A 15,532-nucleotide genomic window follows, 5' to 3' on the forward strand; every position below is an offset into this window, starting at 1 on the left:
GTCACATTTGCCACAAAAAAACTTTTTGAGTATCGTGACTAGCTTGATTTATAGATTCTTTTAAAAATTTTACACTTTTCAAAATTGATCAATTTATCCAACCATGTAAATATGACTTGGAGTCGAACGAATTACACAAAGAACATGTCAATTTATGCTCAGATTTCGTTTCGTCACTCCTTGACTCTAAATAGGGTTTTTGCTGCCACGCGACCTGATTCTTGTCGCGCAAAATCCTGTTTAAATTGCCTGTTTCCTGGTCCAAAGTTGATGTTGTTGTCATTTCATTATTTTACTTTTTCGAGACCTTTCGAGGCTTTCCTTTTATTATATATAAAAAAAAGGCTCACGGTGTCCCAGAAAAATAGTGGCTTTGTTTCCAGTCAGAGTTCCCATCACCGTCTAGTTTTTAAAAAATTTTACCAATAAAAATAAACATCAACTACGTTGAAATAAAAGTTGGGGCAGCTGCCACAGCCAATTACATTTGCCGACCAAGTTGACAAAATAAATTTTGGAGTCTGTATTTCAGCAAAAAAACGAGGACTTGGCCGACAAATGGCTTTAATTTCCATTTTTTTAGAGGAAGCAAGACAAATAAAATAAGACACGGGATGCACACATAAATATTAATTCACATATACGTACAATTATATATAATTATGTCATACAAGGTATGCATCCGAAAAAATTACAAAATTTTCGAGTTCTTCGAAAGATTTTCTTGATGTCACGGTAGAAAAAGAATGAAGCAAAAGATGAGGCGGAGACAGGCGACTGATGGCAGCTCGAACTCATTCTAACGTCGACTCGATACGAAGAATTTGTAGCATTTTCTTCCCCGTTAGTGTTGTGGAGTTGATCACTGCTATGTTTTCTAAGATAAAAGCTTCTGCTGCCAATGTCGCCAATCAAATCCGACTTGCTCAAACCTGCGCAAACTCATCGAAAATAAATATATTAACCTGTGAAGGAGAAGGAATTTTATTATGATTTGAACCCAAAAAAATAATTAAAATACAAAACATATTATATGATATAATTTCAAGAAAATATAATTTCTATATCATTTTCAAATCTACCAAACATGATTACCAATAATATCTAGTTTTTCAAAAGACCCTATTATTATTATTTTTTATTATATCAGTCAACACCCACAAGTACACGTTTATCTATCCAGTGAAAGCAGTATATTTTAAAATATTAAAAGACTATATTTTATATTATCACGTGACATCACTTATCCGACAAAAACTTACAAAAATGGCATATAAAATAAAAGAAATCTTAAACACACAAAAATCAAACAGAAATTATTTTTAAATATAATAACATGTCAATAATTTCGAAGTATAACCTAAGTAAATTATCAATAAATTTCCAACAATATAGATATATTTGTATTTAATAGATGTCTTACAAAAAAAATTGCAGTTTCAGATTCACACAAAAAATGTTTCTACACTCTCGTAACCTCAATTGTTTTTATGGATAAAATAAGCACAAAACATTAGAAATATGGTATTAGATATGATATTTGAATAAAAAAAATTAAATATGTAATAATATATGCTTTTTCAATACTAAAACATCTATAACAAATAGTGTTATTAATTACGTCTTTTCTAGGATAAAAATTCGTATAAAACATTAAAAATATGACGCTAATATATGATGTTCGAGTACAAAATATTTCAAATATGTGATATTAATGATGCATGTCTTTTTCAGATGAATCGATACAAAATATTAAAAATATGGTACTAATATATGATACTTCAGTATCAACTATTTCAAATCTGATATTAATATATGATATTGAGTACACAAACAAGTACAGTAAGTTTTGATATAATATAGTTGTTTCAATTTTATAATCAAAATTTTATCTTTTGCATCACATCTAAAACATTTAATACTCAGATATCATTTATTATTTTCATATTTTCAATATTTTGTATCAAATTTCATCTGAAAAAACACGTGTGAGCTTATGAAATGCAGAAACATTTTTGTGTAAATTAGGGACGGAGAAAAATTTCGTGATCTAATGAAAAATAGACACAGATACAACTATACTGTGAGATCTAAAAAACAAGCCTACTTATATCAACAACAAACATTACCAAAATTTCTTCGACACCAACAGCGACTGAAAATGCTACATCATTTAGGCAATAAATTTCCAAAAAATTCTGAAACTTAGACACACGTATGCCGTGTAATCATAGTTGTCCCGTGAGTCTATATTACACCAAAAATTGATTGATTTCATATTTTTTTCCAAATAAAATGATCAGTCAATCATCTTATACTAAACCAAAACCGGAGAATATATCTTTCGATGTAGTATAGACACATCCAGAGCTGCCAACGACACTTGTACGTTACTTTATGCGATGCGTTATGCTTTTGGAAGATAAGTCAAAACATGTTGTCCACTTCTAATCTATTCTAAAATTGATGTCCAATCAATCAGTTCGATTGTCTTAAAGAAGCCGAGCTTTGAAATTTCAGACAAGTTAGACTCGTAATCCTATTATCTAGAGGAATTAATTGTTGTTAAATGAATCAATATGATGTATTAATAAAGTATTAATTACTTATTTATAAAGAAAAATGAAAACTTACTCTGAAGACTAAAATAAGATTGATGCAATTGGCAAGTTGAAGCTGAATGCTTATCCAGAGGAGGGATTCGTCCTTCTTCGTTGTACTTTGTTATCACGAGATTTATGGTTTCCTCGACGTTGGATCCCAACTTCACTAATGTCTGAATCGGACCAGAACTTCCCTCCACAGTCACCTTCACCACAACCTTAGCATCTTTCTGGAGATTAATTGGACACCACCATCACGATTAATTAGTTTGATCTTTTCATTTCAAACATGGTATGGATAATCTTTCGACCTCTTGAATAATTACATAATCTAAATGACCTGGTAGCATTTCCGAGGAGTCGATATCTCCGGTGAAGTGAATATATCCGCCCATGTTTGAGGCCGATAAAGAACACCCTCGTCCTCTTCGGCCGAGACCTTCTCCACAGCCTCCGTTCCAAATCCTTTGAGCAGAGAAGGCGCCGACTTGCTTCTTCTCAGAATATTCACGTCCTTGGACGGCTCCAGAAACTTTTTACCATGAGTAGCAGGCTTGATCCTCCGACGAACTGTCGGAGACGAAGATGATGTTGGTTTGCCGGGATCATTAGCGTTTGCCCTCCGGTTCGCCGGAATCCTTCTCCGCATAACTTTCTGGCGCATATATGAATTGGAATAAGTGTGAACTGCAGGGGGGAAAGGGTGGTGGTGTATGTATAGGGTGGGGAATGAAAGTGACAAAGGAAGTTGCTTGTGGAAAGAGGTAGTTGGTTGATTTCTCGGGGGTTGGCAGTAGCGTGCAATTCAGTTAACATCACCACACGTACACTGTTGGTATTTGGGATTGTCAACCGCAAAGGGTAAATATTTGAACCCGAAGAGTCCCGGATCGAGTGGGACGTTAAATTTATTTTAAGTAATTCTAATTCAAACGAATTCAGAAGCAACACTTGACAATGTCACGCTCCCTTATCAGTGTATCCATTTGCACGCCGCTACTTTGCATTTAGTATTATTATCTATACTATTTCTATACTATCTATATTATTATTTTATTAATTTTGAAACACTTAAAATAACTAACTTTGGTGTCATTGTCTATTTTAATAGTTATATATATTAATAAAATATTAAAAATTTTAATGCAAGTTATCTGTAGTTCAGTGGATTGAGTCATTATTTCTTGGAGTTTAGGTTATAAGTTCAATTCTCATTGAGGTCATTTTTTATTTTTTTATTTTTCAATTTATTTTTTACTTTATGTATCGAAATTACAGTGTAGTCCATCACTATTTCTTATAATTATATTTTGATCCTTATTTAAATATAAATCAAACTAATTATAAAAAATATTATGTACTAGTTATTATTAAATCTTTATAACTCGTGTTTTTTATGTGTTTTGTGTAAATCGAAATGATCGATGTTAGAACTTACAAATTATATTGATCAGGTAACCTATACTGGATAAATTTTATGTGATATGCTCAAAACTAAAATGACAGATGTAGATAGAGATTGAACCCTAACCTCTTAGTAGGAATTCATCACGTCCTATCATCCAAATTATCTCTTGAAACTGGATTTATTGTCTTTCACATGCTTAGACGTGGTTAAGTAATCTACTATATATTATGGGTGAATTTGAATTAATAAAAATTTATTAAAAAATAAATACAAATTATTTTGAGTAAGACTTTTATGATACGATCTCAATGGATATATATCCGTAAGATGGGTTGATTCTATTCATATTTACAATGGAAAATATTATTTTTGAGATAAAAAATAGGGAAAAACTTGTGTGAGACGGTCTCACGGTTCATATTTGGGTCACCCATGAAAAATTATTACTTTTTATGCTAAGAGTATTACTTTTTATTGTGAATATGCGTAGGGTTGACCCGTCTCACAGATTATGATCCGTGAGACGGTCTCATATGAGACTCACTCTAAAAAATAATATTTTTATAGACCGGATATGATTGAAGATCTGATTCATAAAATTAACTTGTGAAACATTTATGAAAATTTTTGGAACCATTTTTCCATTTAAACATAGTAATATTGATGAGTTTTTTTCTTTAGAACATAATTCTGCCACCGAACTTTGTACGTATATGTACATCATAACATTTTTTTTGAGCTGGTATATATACAGACACATCTTTTTTCCTAAACTTAATCATGATTTTTTGGCCCAAAAAAAAACGATTTAAGTTTTTGTTATCCAAATTACCAAAAGTTTAAGTGGTAAAAAAATGATTGGATTAAATTTAATATAAAAATTTGTACTAATAGTAGTATGATTTCACTTTGAAATTATAGAATATAAAATAGTGAAGTAAATATATAGTTAATAAAATCGATCACAAATATAAAATTTATTAATTGGTTTAATTTAAACTAATTTTACTATAATGTAAATATTTATATTTTAATTAAGAAATACAATGTGCTAATAAATTGGGAAATGTAATTTTGAAGTTTTTTCCCAATCAAACTGATGCAATGTACAAATAATGTAATCTAAATATAGTGGATCCGAGTAACCAGTCAATCCAGATGGACATCTGATCATTCTATTCTCCTGATAATTAAATATTTGGGATCGTTATTTGCGTCAAAAACAACGTTAAAAACGTAAAGATATTCGACAAAATCCTTGTGACACTAAGTCCATGATTACCTCAAGAATATACTGAAAAAACTATTGAGTTTTTGGAGTAAAAATTGAGAATGTATCTTGAAAATTAAGGTAATAGATTTCTTAACATAGATTATGGGCTTGAAGGTGCATGAACCATTTTTGGGCTTTAAGCCATTATATGAGCGGTGAGCCCATTATTTTTCTTAAATATATTAATTATAATTCCATAAATTAGTTTTAATATAGTTGGATTACTTATTCTAAAACGTATAATTATCCATCACAAATAAAAACCTTTTAATCAAATATTGATTGAATGATAGTTTGGAAGGAAAAAGACATCAAAATATTTAATATCTTTTAAAGCTATGTTACGTTTGCATTTCTAAAACTAATTTCTAATCTTTAAAAACAAAATACAAGAACAATGTCATTATATCATATAATTTTATCTTTTAAATAATACTTTTAAATATTTCAACATAATTAACTAAAATTATTTTAAAAAAATTCCAAAATACCGTATCGTGTTAAACTCAATACAAACTATAAAAATTTGAAATGTTCATTTTAGTATTACTTTTTAAAAAAAAAAAAAAAAGCGAGATCTTGAATACATTTTGATCGAAAGAACTCTTAACAAATCATATAATACATTCTAGCGTAGCCAAAGTATCTAAATAATAACAAAAACTTGTATGAGACGATTTCACATGTCTTAATTTGTGAGACGGATATTTTATTTGAGTCATCCATGAAAAAAGTATTACTTTTTATGCTAAGAGTATTACTTTTTATTGTGAATATTGGTATGGTTGACCCGTCTCACAGATAAAGATTCATAAGATATCGTCTCACAAGAGACCTACTCCTAAATAATAACTCATTTAGAAAATACTTTATTAAAATGAACATAATCTTAGTTTTACAATGGTTAGTGATGTTTGAAATTTTTAAGTTTTAAAATAAAATATACTCTGTTAAAATTAGAACATAAAGTGATAGAGTGTTTTAATAAACTTGAATCAAGTGATATATTTTTTATATTTTAATATCAAAATATTATTATTTTATTTAACAATTTATATTTTTTAAAAAACTATCATGCGTAATTTAATTACATATAAAAATATCTCAAATTTATCATAATCTGATCAAAAGTCAGACGACATTATCACCCTTCATCCAAAAATATAAATTTGTATATATAAAAAGTTTCATGGATAATATATATAATCTTTATCTTTTATAGAAAAAATCATGTGCTAAAGTGTTAAAATCATGTGCTAAAGTGTTAAGATCGAACGTTTATCATTATATTAAAAAAATATAACTATTAGCCAATACGCAACTTTATATACGTATACTCGTGACAGCGAAGATGAAACGTCTGCATAACTTTTCTTAAAACGTGCTAGATTTTTTTTTTTTTTTAAACCTCACATAGCATTCGGCCGAACCATAAAATATTTTTGATATCATTTTAAAATAAAACAACCAACTTCTTTACCAAATCTAAAAATAACGTTTGAAAAGTATAGCCCATACTATAACTTCTCAAAAATCTCTCATAAATAAATTGTCGTAAAAAAAAATATCTTTAACATTGCTTAAAATCATGAATCGTAAACTAGTGCGGAAAACTAGCGTAGGTCCTCGGGTTATGTGCACCTTCAGTCCAGTCGGATCAACCATCAAGACCTCCATTAGCATTATCATGATAACCTGCATCCATCACACCTAGTGAGTCTAAAGACTCAACACACCATAATCTTGATAACGAGTAATACGTAATACAGTTAACATATAACAGTGAAAAATACTTGCACTTAAAATATCATTTAATTAGCGCTTATTGTTAAACTAGTCCCCAAATTCCTTAATAAATGCAAAATAAATCCTTAATTTCCTCAAAAATTATCTTAATTGATCCTTAATTTCAAAAATCCTATGATTAACCCATAAATTCTCGGTATTCTTAATTTCCTTCTACGGGTTTCCCATAACATAATTTCAAAATTTTTAAACTTATTTACCCAAAAATCAATTCCTATAACCAATCTTACTTTTCATCAACTTAAAATCTCAATTTATCTATTTTCTTATTCCCAAAGTCGTTGTAATTTTCGAATAATTATTCCTTATGTCTAATTCCCAAAAATTAATTCAACTAATAACCATGAATCATAAATATTTTCTTAAATAATCTACGTATCCCAAAAACGTTCATAGTATTTACGATTAACTTATAGCCCAAAAATAGAACGTCAACACTAAAACCCAAATATCAAGATAGTCCAATTCCACCACAATAAACCAACATGCGTTAAAAATAAATAGTTTTTCATTTCATATCGTATCACATATAAAAATTCAAAATCACATAAAACATATATTATCATGAAGCTACTAAACATGTCATGTAAACATTTAATTCATATATTTATGTAGGTAACATCATAAAATAATATAAAGCACGTAAACTTACAACTTTGAGGCTTGACGACTGATCTTCCCGGCGCTGATGGTGGCACAATCCTTTACAGAACCATTGCTCTGATACCAACTGAAACGTCTGCATAACTTTTCTTAAAACGTGCTAGATTTTTTTTTTTTTTTAAACCTCACATAGCATTCGGCCGAACCATAAAATATTTTTGATATCATTTTAAAATAAAACAACCAACTTCTTTACCAAATCTAAAAATAACGTTTGAAAAGTATAGCCCATACTATAACTTCTCAAAAATCTCTCATAAATAAATTGTCGTAAAAAAAAATATCTTTAACATTGCTTAAAATCATGAATCGTAAACTAGTGCGGAAAACTAGCGTAGGTCCTCGGGTTATGTGCACCTTCAGTCCAGTCGGATCAACCATCAAGACCTCCATTAGCATTATCATGATAACCTGCATCCATCACACCTAGTGAGTCTAAAGACTCAGCACACCCTAATCTTCTTTTTCTCATCCATCATGTCATACTATATTTTTAAAAGTTATTTTGCATGAAGCATGAAATCCAGAATTTTTGCTGTTCTCGGTTTCTCTTGTTGCATGATCTTTATACAATATGTTTGATGTCATGACTCACGATTATACACCTAAGGGGCTGCCGTGACATTAAGGGATGATCAAACTAAGTTAATATGCGAATTAAAGTCACACACTCACATCAAACTCACGGCAATCTCATAAGAAGCAAGCAAACAAAAGCTGTAAAACTATTTTACTGTAACAAGTTTGGGTGATCGATATCATGGGTAAAGAGTGCTGGGCTTGGTCTCGGCATGTGCAGGGCTAGCTAGGGTCTTGGTATGAGTCAAGGAAGAGTCCTAGCCACGCTAGGACTCTCAAACCAGGAGGTGGGAGGAGTCCTCACCAAGAGGGACTCCACCCGAGAAGCATGGGAAAGATACGCAGGTGGTTGCCGTGGTGCAGGGAAGTGAGGGGCTCGGTCAGGGGCTTCGGTCTGGGTTAGGGCGAGGCACTAGGGTCCTTTAGGGTCTATAGAAGGTGGTTCTGAGGAAGGTCTTGATGAGTGATACTACTGGACTGATGGCGCACACAACCCGAGGACCAGCGCATTATTTTCCGCATTACGCTTTATGATTTCTTTTAAAGATTTTAAGACTATTTATTTATGCTTTTGAGAGGTTTTTGGAGAGTTTAGTATGGGCTACACTTTTCAACATTTATTGCTTTTTAGGTTTGGTAAAACGTTTTACGATTTCTGGTTTGACTATTCCCTTTCAATTTTCAAATACTAGTTGGATGATTTACTTTAAAATGGTGCAAGATTATTTTTATGTGCATGTGCATGCAATGACCGAGAATGTGAGAGATTTAAAAAAAAAAAAATTCTAGTACTTTTAAAGCAATAAGAGATGAGGACGTTTCAGAAGAACTCACTTATTCCATATGCTAATGGATAGAGATGCTAAGCTCATGAGTCTGGAGATATTTGTCTATCTATTGGTGTTGTCTTATATATTCTTAGATATCAATCCTACCATTTTCATACCACCGTCCATATCCATAACAAAGACAGTATTATCCATTAAGATCTGACATTATTTTTTTATGGTTCATCTAACAAATCAAATAAAGCAACGCAACGTCAACAGTTTGACACATAAAAACTATTGTCATTCATACATGCATAACCCAATTTCCTCCCTCGAGAAATATATAAATATGTTTTTTTTGGAAGCTTAAGCCTATGACATCTCTCGGATAATTATGATCAAACACTTACCAACATACAAAAAACTATAATTGTTAGTCAAGACCCAACTTTATTTTCGTATACTCATGGCAACACATAGTACACTTACTTGAGTACTGATGAGTGTGTTGTTAAGTCCATTTGTTTCGGAGATATGCTTATAATAATGTTATCTCGTATATCTTAGACATCAGTGTTACATTTTCCGTACCACTGATTGTGACTCCAATAGATACAGTACTGCATGTTAAGGTCCAACTTCACTATTTTACGAATCACCTAACCAACCAAATCAAACGACACAACATGAACAACTTGACGCACAAAATTTTCTTAAAAAGTTCACATATCACAGTACTAACCTCACTTATATATACTTAGTCCAACTAAAGGAATATTAGTTACTAGTAACAAACATACTTAGAAGTATAAATTGGATGAAATTGTATTTGAAATGAAATAATTTACTTTTTCAGGTAAAAGGTATTCTATAATAAATAAAATAAATAAAATGTGCAAATTAAAATATGATCCACTGTTTTTTGGAATTCGGCCTTTTGTATAATATAATATAATATAATATATTTGATGATTGATCAATAATATTTGAATTATTAATTTAATGAAATTGTCCACCCACTTGCTATATATTGATGAGTATTATAATATTATTTTTTGTGATAGTACATGTTTAGTCAGTATGCATCAAACAATATTTTTGTTATTGGACGAATATTATTTTGATTCAAACTATTATAAATTAAAATCATATTTTTATTGAAAAAATTACATTTGATTTAGCAACGTTGCTCAATAGATTTTTATTATGGAAATTATTTGTAGCTTTAAAAATCAACTAACCATCCGAAATCGTTCAAAACCGCATACTCAGTTTTATTTGAATGACCGCAATTTTCAGAAATATTTATAATCAAAGCAAGTTGATTTCAATTTAATGAGTAAACTTACCAAACTCTACCGTTATTATCTTAATAATGGGTGAACATTTGGAACTTGAATTCAGTCTCATTGCTATCTATTTCTATCAAAGTTATGAAACCAGCCTGGCTTTTTGTATGTTACTTATATGACATTAAGATAACCAAAAAAAACTTTTGTGAGACTGTAGTTAGGAGTCAGATATCAATCTCTTATTTGGATTAACAAATTTTTTATATCAAAATTATTACTTATTAATGTAAATATTAATATAATTAACTCATCTCACAGATAAAGAGTCGTAAAACATTCTTACTAGAGACTTACTACTAGCAGGTAACATACAATTTTTCATTTGTTACAAGTTGAATTTCCAAAAATATCTTAGTTATTATCTATTTAGATTTTGTTTTTGACACAGTTTGGTTCGTGAGATGACATAATGTTTTGTAAATATAATATGTTGTAAAATTTGAGTTAAACATGAGATATAACAAATATGATTGTCTCGTCTTTGTCACAAGTCGTGCGTGTGCAAGTAATGACCAAGAAAAAAATTATTATCAGAAAATTAAAATCATCTTATCTTAAAAACGTAGGTATGTTTCGCAAATAAATGTTCTTTCATTATGAATTTGTGTTCTTGACTTTGTGTATTGCCTTTAATTTGCAAAACCCGAAATATTGCAATTTGCAATCTGGGAATTCACTTTCACCCCTCAACATTTTCTATTTGAATATTCGCAAGAATCGCAGCCTCTTCCTTCCCGCATGTTCTAACAAAAATTTGGCAGGACCATACAACTCAGCACACAAGGAGCAGGCGGCAGCTTACCCATATAAATTGCAAAACACCCCTCCCCCCAAATTTGTGATCTGGTCCCCACTACTACCCAATGCTGCCGTACACCACCGTGGTAGAGGCGGAAGCCACTTTGGGGAGATCGCTCACGGTGGCGGAGTCCCTTTGGCTTAGCTACACTGCCGCCAAATCCGACTACTTCCTGTACTGCCACAACATCATCTTTCTCTTCGCCATTTTCTCAGTCTTCCCCTTATACTACCTATTTCTCGAGTATTTCTTCAAGAACACCATCGAGCCTTTCAAAATCCAGCCCAAAGTTAAGATTTCTCTCTCCGATTCCCTAAGCTGCTACAAATCCGTCATGCGTATGTTCTTTCTTGTGGTTGGACCTCTTCAACTAGTTTCGTATCCTACCATTAAGGTATGTTTTTTTTTATAACTGAAGAAACTCAGATCATTCTTCCACTACCTTGTCAAACTGGGCTTTTTCTCTTGTTGGAGCTAGGGATTGTTTATTTAGTGAAATGCTCAATCATTAAATTCGTGAATGCTTATTCTGTCAGAAAACTATGTGTTTTGTTTAATGTACGGTTTGATGCTGGCTTTGTTATTATTTTTGTTGGGTTTTGATTAAAGTTCCGATATTTTTGCATCAAGCATATCAGTTCTCAGGTCAAGAAATTTATTTTGATTCTTAGTTATCTTCTACTATCGAATGTAGATGATTGGGATAAGAACAAGCTTGCCATTGCCTTCTTTGTGGGAAATTGCAGTACAATTGTTGGTGTATTTCATTGTCGAGGACTACACAAACTATTGGGTCCATAGACTTCTGCATTCCAAATGGGGGTATGATAAGATTCACAAGGTGCATCATGAGTACACTGCTCCAATTGGGTTTGCGGCTCCGTATGCTCATTGGGCTGAGATTTTGATCCTCGGGATTCCCTCCTTTCTAGGGCCTGCCATGGTCCCAGGTCATATTATTACCTTCTGGTTATGGATTGCTTTGAGGCAGATAGAGGCCATTGAGACTCACAGTGGGTAAGGCACTTCGCATGCTTGATGCTCATGCTTTAGCGTGAAACCTTTGGGCTTTTGCTTGATTTAATGTTGATTTTATCTACTTTCTTTAAATAATTTGATCAAATGATGGGTAAACAGTGATATTTATGCACTCTTTGAGATTTTTTTACTTCTCTGTATTTGAACTTGTCCACTGGAAAATGAACGGGCTTGTGGCTTGTGGCTTGTGGAATAGGCGGATGAGTTCAATAATAGTGGATTAACTTTGTGCACGAGGAAAAGGATTAAAAATGGTTTTTCCTCTCTCTTTGCACTTAATGTTTGGTATTCCTTTTCTTGTCTGGTGCTCTGCTCTTCCCCTTTTTCTTAATTGAGTAGTTGATTTGCCAACAGAATCATTTGATAAGTTTTAGGCTTAACTGCTCCAACCTTTTGTCAAAGAACACCCGCACACATTTGCCTTGACTCAAAACCAAGACGCATGTTTTGGCAAACCCGCAGCTATATCACTAGGTTGTTTGGTTGGCCGCTACTCCAACTTGCTTCGTAATTTCCTTATATTCCAGTTTTATTCAACTTTTTATTCATTAAGACAACAGGCATTTTACGGTAGCAAGTCATCTGTATTTTTGTGCATCAACTTGTGCCAATAGGTTGTGCGAGTTTTTCAATACAAACGTGGCTTATAATGGATCACTGATCACCGATTTTCTATCAGATCACATGAAAAGTTGATGTGTAGGTTGAACTTAGAGTGCTCAATGTGTATTAAAAAAAAACTCATTATGTTATTCCCTAATTTTCAACAAATGGTTATTTTTATGTGTGGAAATCTTAGATTAGTGATTGATGTGTGAATATGTAAGTGGATCAGCATGGCAACCTTTACCTTATGTAAATTGACATTAAGTTCTCTTAGGCAGTAGAGACAAATAAAGCAATGCAAGCAGGGTGTATTTTTAATGATTTAAAAGTAGGAATTCGGAAAAAAGGCATGCCACCTCCAAACTCATGCAATCATTATTTTTTATTTGGGCTATAGTGTCATGATCTTAGCTTTGAAAGTGCACCAATGAAAGCCATAAATCAATCAATTATGTTGGAGAAGGTGGAAATGGAACTGTAGATGTAATGGACAGAGGACATTTACTTGAAATAATAAAAAGGTGAAACTGATGTAAGACTAGCAAAAAAGTGAGGTTATTCAGATTTACTTCATAATCTGGTGTTGGTATTTTGTTATGTGCTTATCGTAGAATGTTTGTTGGAAGCAGTTAAAAGACTATTTGGATTTTGTTTAATAAGGTAAATGAGCTAGAGTGTACTGTGACAAGTATTTATACATAGTAAATGAAGATTAATATGAGAATGAAGAGTTACGTTGGCTAAAATATAGTCAAAAAGGAATGTACAATCATCCACTAGCTAAAATGTATAGAGATATAGGTACATGTTAAAAAATGTACATAGATCTAGCTACAATTTTCAACATGTCTTCCACATGCATGAACTAATATCGCCATCAACAGCAATATAAAGATGCCAAAACGGCAGGAAATGCATTTTGATGACAAGAGTCTATTAAACTTGGTCTTAAATCGTGTGTCCTGTGTATCGTGGTACCTCTCCAGGTTCATGTTAGATACTATTTTCTTACATCACGTATAACATGGATGACTTAGTTTTCAGCGGTTGTCTGAGCTTAAAAGTTTTCTGCCATCTGATTTTGGCTTTATATCCTGAAAACTTAAACTTCTCATATTTAAGCTGTCAAACCATTATTCAACCCCACCCCCACCCCCACCCCCCGTTAATATTATGTGCAGAATCCAAAATGTTTGATGGTTATGGTTCGAACATAGTTCAGTTTATATAATGTGATAATTAATTAGTCGTGATGACTCTGATTGTAGCAAATTTTACATTTGTTAATAAAATACATGTACGAGGAGCAAAGCTTGCGTTCCAATGAAGAAAAGAACATCTATCCGTGTATCTGAGATGCTATTAATTTTGATATTTGTTTCATTTGCTCGCGGATATGGAACATGTTTCTTCTACCTTCTTTGTCCCTAAACACATTTTATTCAAGTCAAATTGTTAACAAGAAGTGATATCAATTCCATTGTGATTAATATGTTTTTGACAATAATTTAGGTACGACTTCCCTTGGACTCCGACGAAATATATACCTTTTTATGGTGGTGCGGATTATCACGATTACCATCATTATGTCGGCGGGCAAAGCCAGAGTAATTTTGCATCGGTGTTTACGTATTGTGATTACATTTATGGCACTGACAAGGTGATTATTTGAATAATTTGTCATTGTTAGTACAAGATTATTTTGGCTTCCAAATGTAGTTGTTAACGAAGGACTGTTTTTTTAAAAAAATAAATTCACAGGGATACCGCTATCAAAAGAAAGTCCTCCAGCAGGTAAATAATCTTAACATGTCTTAATCGTATTCCTTTCGTGTCTTAAAGGTTTTTTATTGCCAAGCAAGACAGTCATCCGACGCATACATGATCAGTAGATCTTGGTGAAGAGAATTTATTTTTGGTCTTGTAGTTACAGGAGGGACTGAAAAGCAACGGCATGAAGAACGAAAATTTGCAGAACCAATCAGCTCAAGGTTGTAAACTCGATTAATTGTGGGTTCAAAAACTTGGTGAAAGCTTATCTCAAAGTTTTGGAGATGTTTTAGTCTGCGGGGAGGCTAAATGTTGCTGTTAGGGACATGAACTGTGTTGGGGGAAGTTGTGTTCCAACAAAATCTTCTAAATGAATCCAATCTGTTGTGGCAAAAACTACAGGCACTTTGTTGCCTGAGTTTGCACAAGTCAATTCGGACGACGGTTTTTCTAGTCGAAGTGCTACTATATATGCTTTGTTGCTATACTATGTGGACGCTGTCTTAAAATTTAATGGATTCGAACATGTTTTTTAAAAATTATTTCCTTGAGTGTCTTAACATGTGTGTTTGAAAGATAAGTGACAGCAGAGCAGATTATTTATATGTCTATGTTTCCGTTAAAATTAAGATCAAAATGCTTTTAAAATAAAAACAATATGAAACATTAATTGTTCATTGTGTCTTAGAATTTGAATCAATGATTGCTATTCATAATCTCAAATCCATTATTTTCATAAGCTGATAAGTGATCGAATAGTTTAGTTTAAAATGGAAGTTCAACCAATTTGACCGGGATACTATTATATATATATATATATATATATATATATATATATATATATATATATATATATATAAATAAT

General features: G+C 31.9%; 2 protein-coding genes across 2 annotated transcripts; one reads left to right on the plus strand and one right to left on the minus strand.

Annotated features, from left to right (window-relative positions):
• Positions 1–596: 596 nt before the first annotated feature.
• LOC140828857 (uncharacterized protein At4g22758-like) lies at positions 597–3,370 on the minus strand. The gene is made up of 3 exons (XM_073191719.1): positions 2,944–3,370; positions 2,635–2,833; positions 597–932 (listed from the first exon to the last, which is right to left on the minus strand). The coding sequence occupies exons 1-3, from the start codon at positions 3,265–3,267 to the stop codon at positions 661–663; spliced, it is 795 nt and encodes a 264-aa protein (XP_073047820.1). The 5' UTR covers positions 3,268–3,370; the 3' UTR covers positions 597–660.
• Positions 3,371–11,128: 7,758 nt separating this feature from the next.
• On the plus strand, positions 11,129–15,118 carry LOC140828858 (methylsterol monooxygenase 1-1-like). Its single transcript, XM_073191720.1, has 5 exons — positions 11,129–11,647; positions 11,948–12,270; positions 14,410–14,557; positions 14,659–14,691; positions 14,825–15,118. The coding sequence occupies exons 1-5, from the start codon at positions 11,318–11,320 to the stop codon at positions 14,903–14,905; spliced, it is 915 nt and encodes a 304-aa protein (XP_073047821.1). The 5' UTR covers positions 11,129–11,317; the 3' UTR covers positions 14,906–15,118.
• Positions 15,119–15,532: the final 414 nt, after the last annotated feature.

This window comes from Primulina eburnea, chromosome 4 (assembly GCF_022965805.1).
Source record: "Primulina eburnea isolate SZY01 chromosome 4, ASM2296580v1, whole genome shotgun sequence".
In the NCBI taxonomy this organism is placed as follows: domain Eukaryota; kingdom Viridiplantae; phylum Streptophyta; class Magnoliopsida; order Lamiales; family Gesneriaceae; genus Primulina; species Primulina eburnea.

Coding starts and splice junctions, on each gene's coding strand:
- LOC140828858 (XM_073191720.1), top strand. CDS start 11,318: ATGCTGCCGTACACCACCGTGGTAGAGGCGGAAGCCACTTTGGGGAGA. Junction 11,648..11,947: donor TTTCGTATCCTACCATTAAG/GTATGTTTTTTT, acceptor TATCGAATGTAG/ATGATTGGGATAAGAACAAG. Junction 14,692..14,824: donor AAAAGAAAGTCCTCCAGCAG/GTAAATAATCTT, acceptor TTGGTCTTGTAG/TTACAGGAGGGACTGAAAAG.
- LOC140828857 (XM_073191719.1), bottom strand. CDS start 3,267: ATGCGCCAGAAAGTTATGCGGAGAAGGATTCCGGCGAACCGGAGGGCA. Junction 2,834..2,943: donor CTCCTCGGAAATGCTACCAG/GTCATTTAGATT, acceptor ATTAATCTCCAG/AAAGATGCTAAGGTTGTGGT. Junction 933..2,634: donor ATCTTATTTTAGTCTTCAGA/GTAAGTTTTCAT, acceptor GAGTTTGCGCAG/GTTTGAGCAAGTCGGATTTG.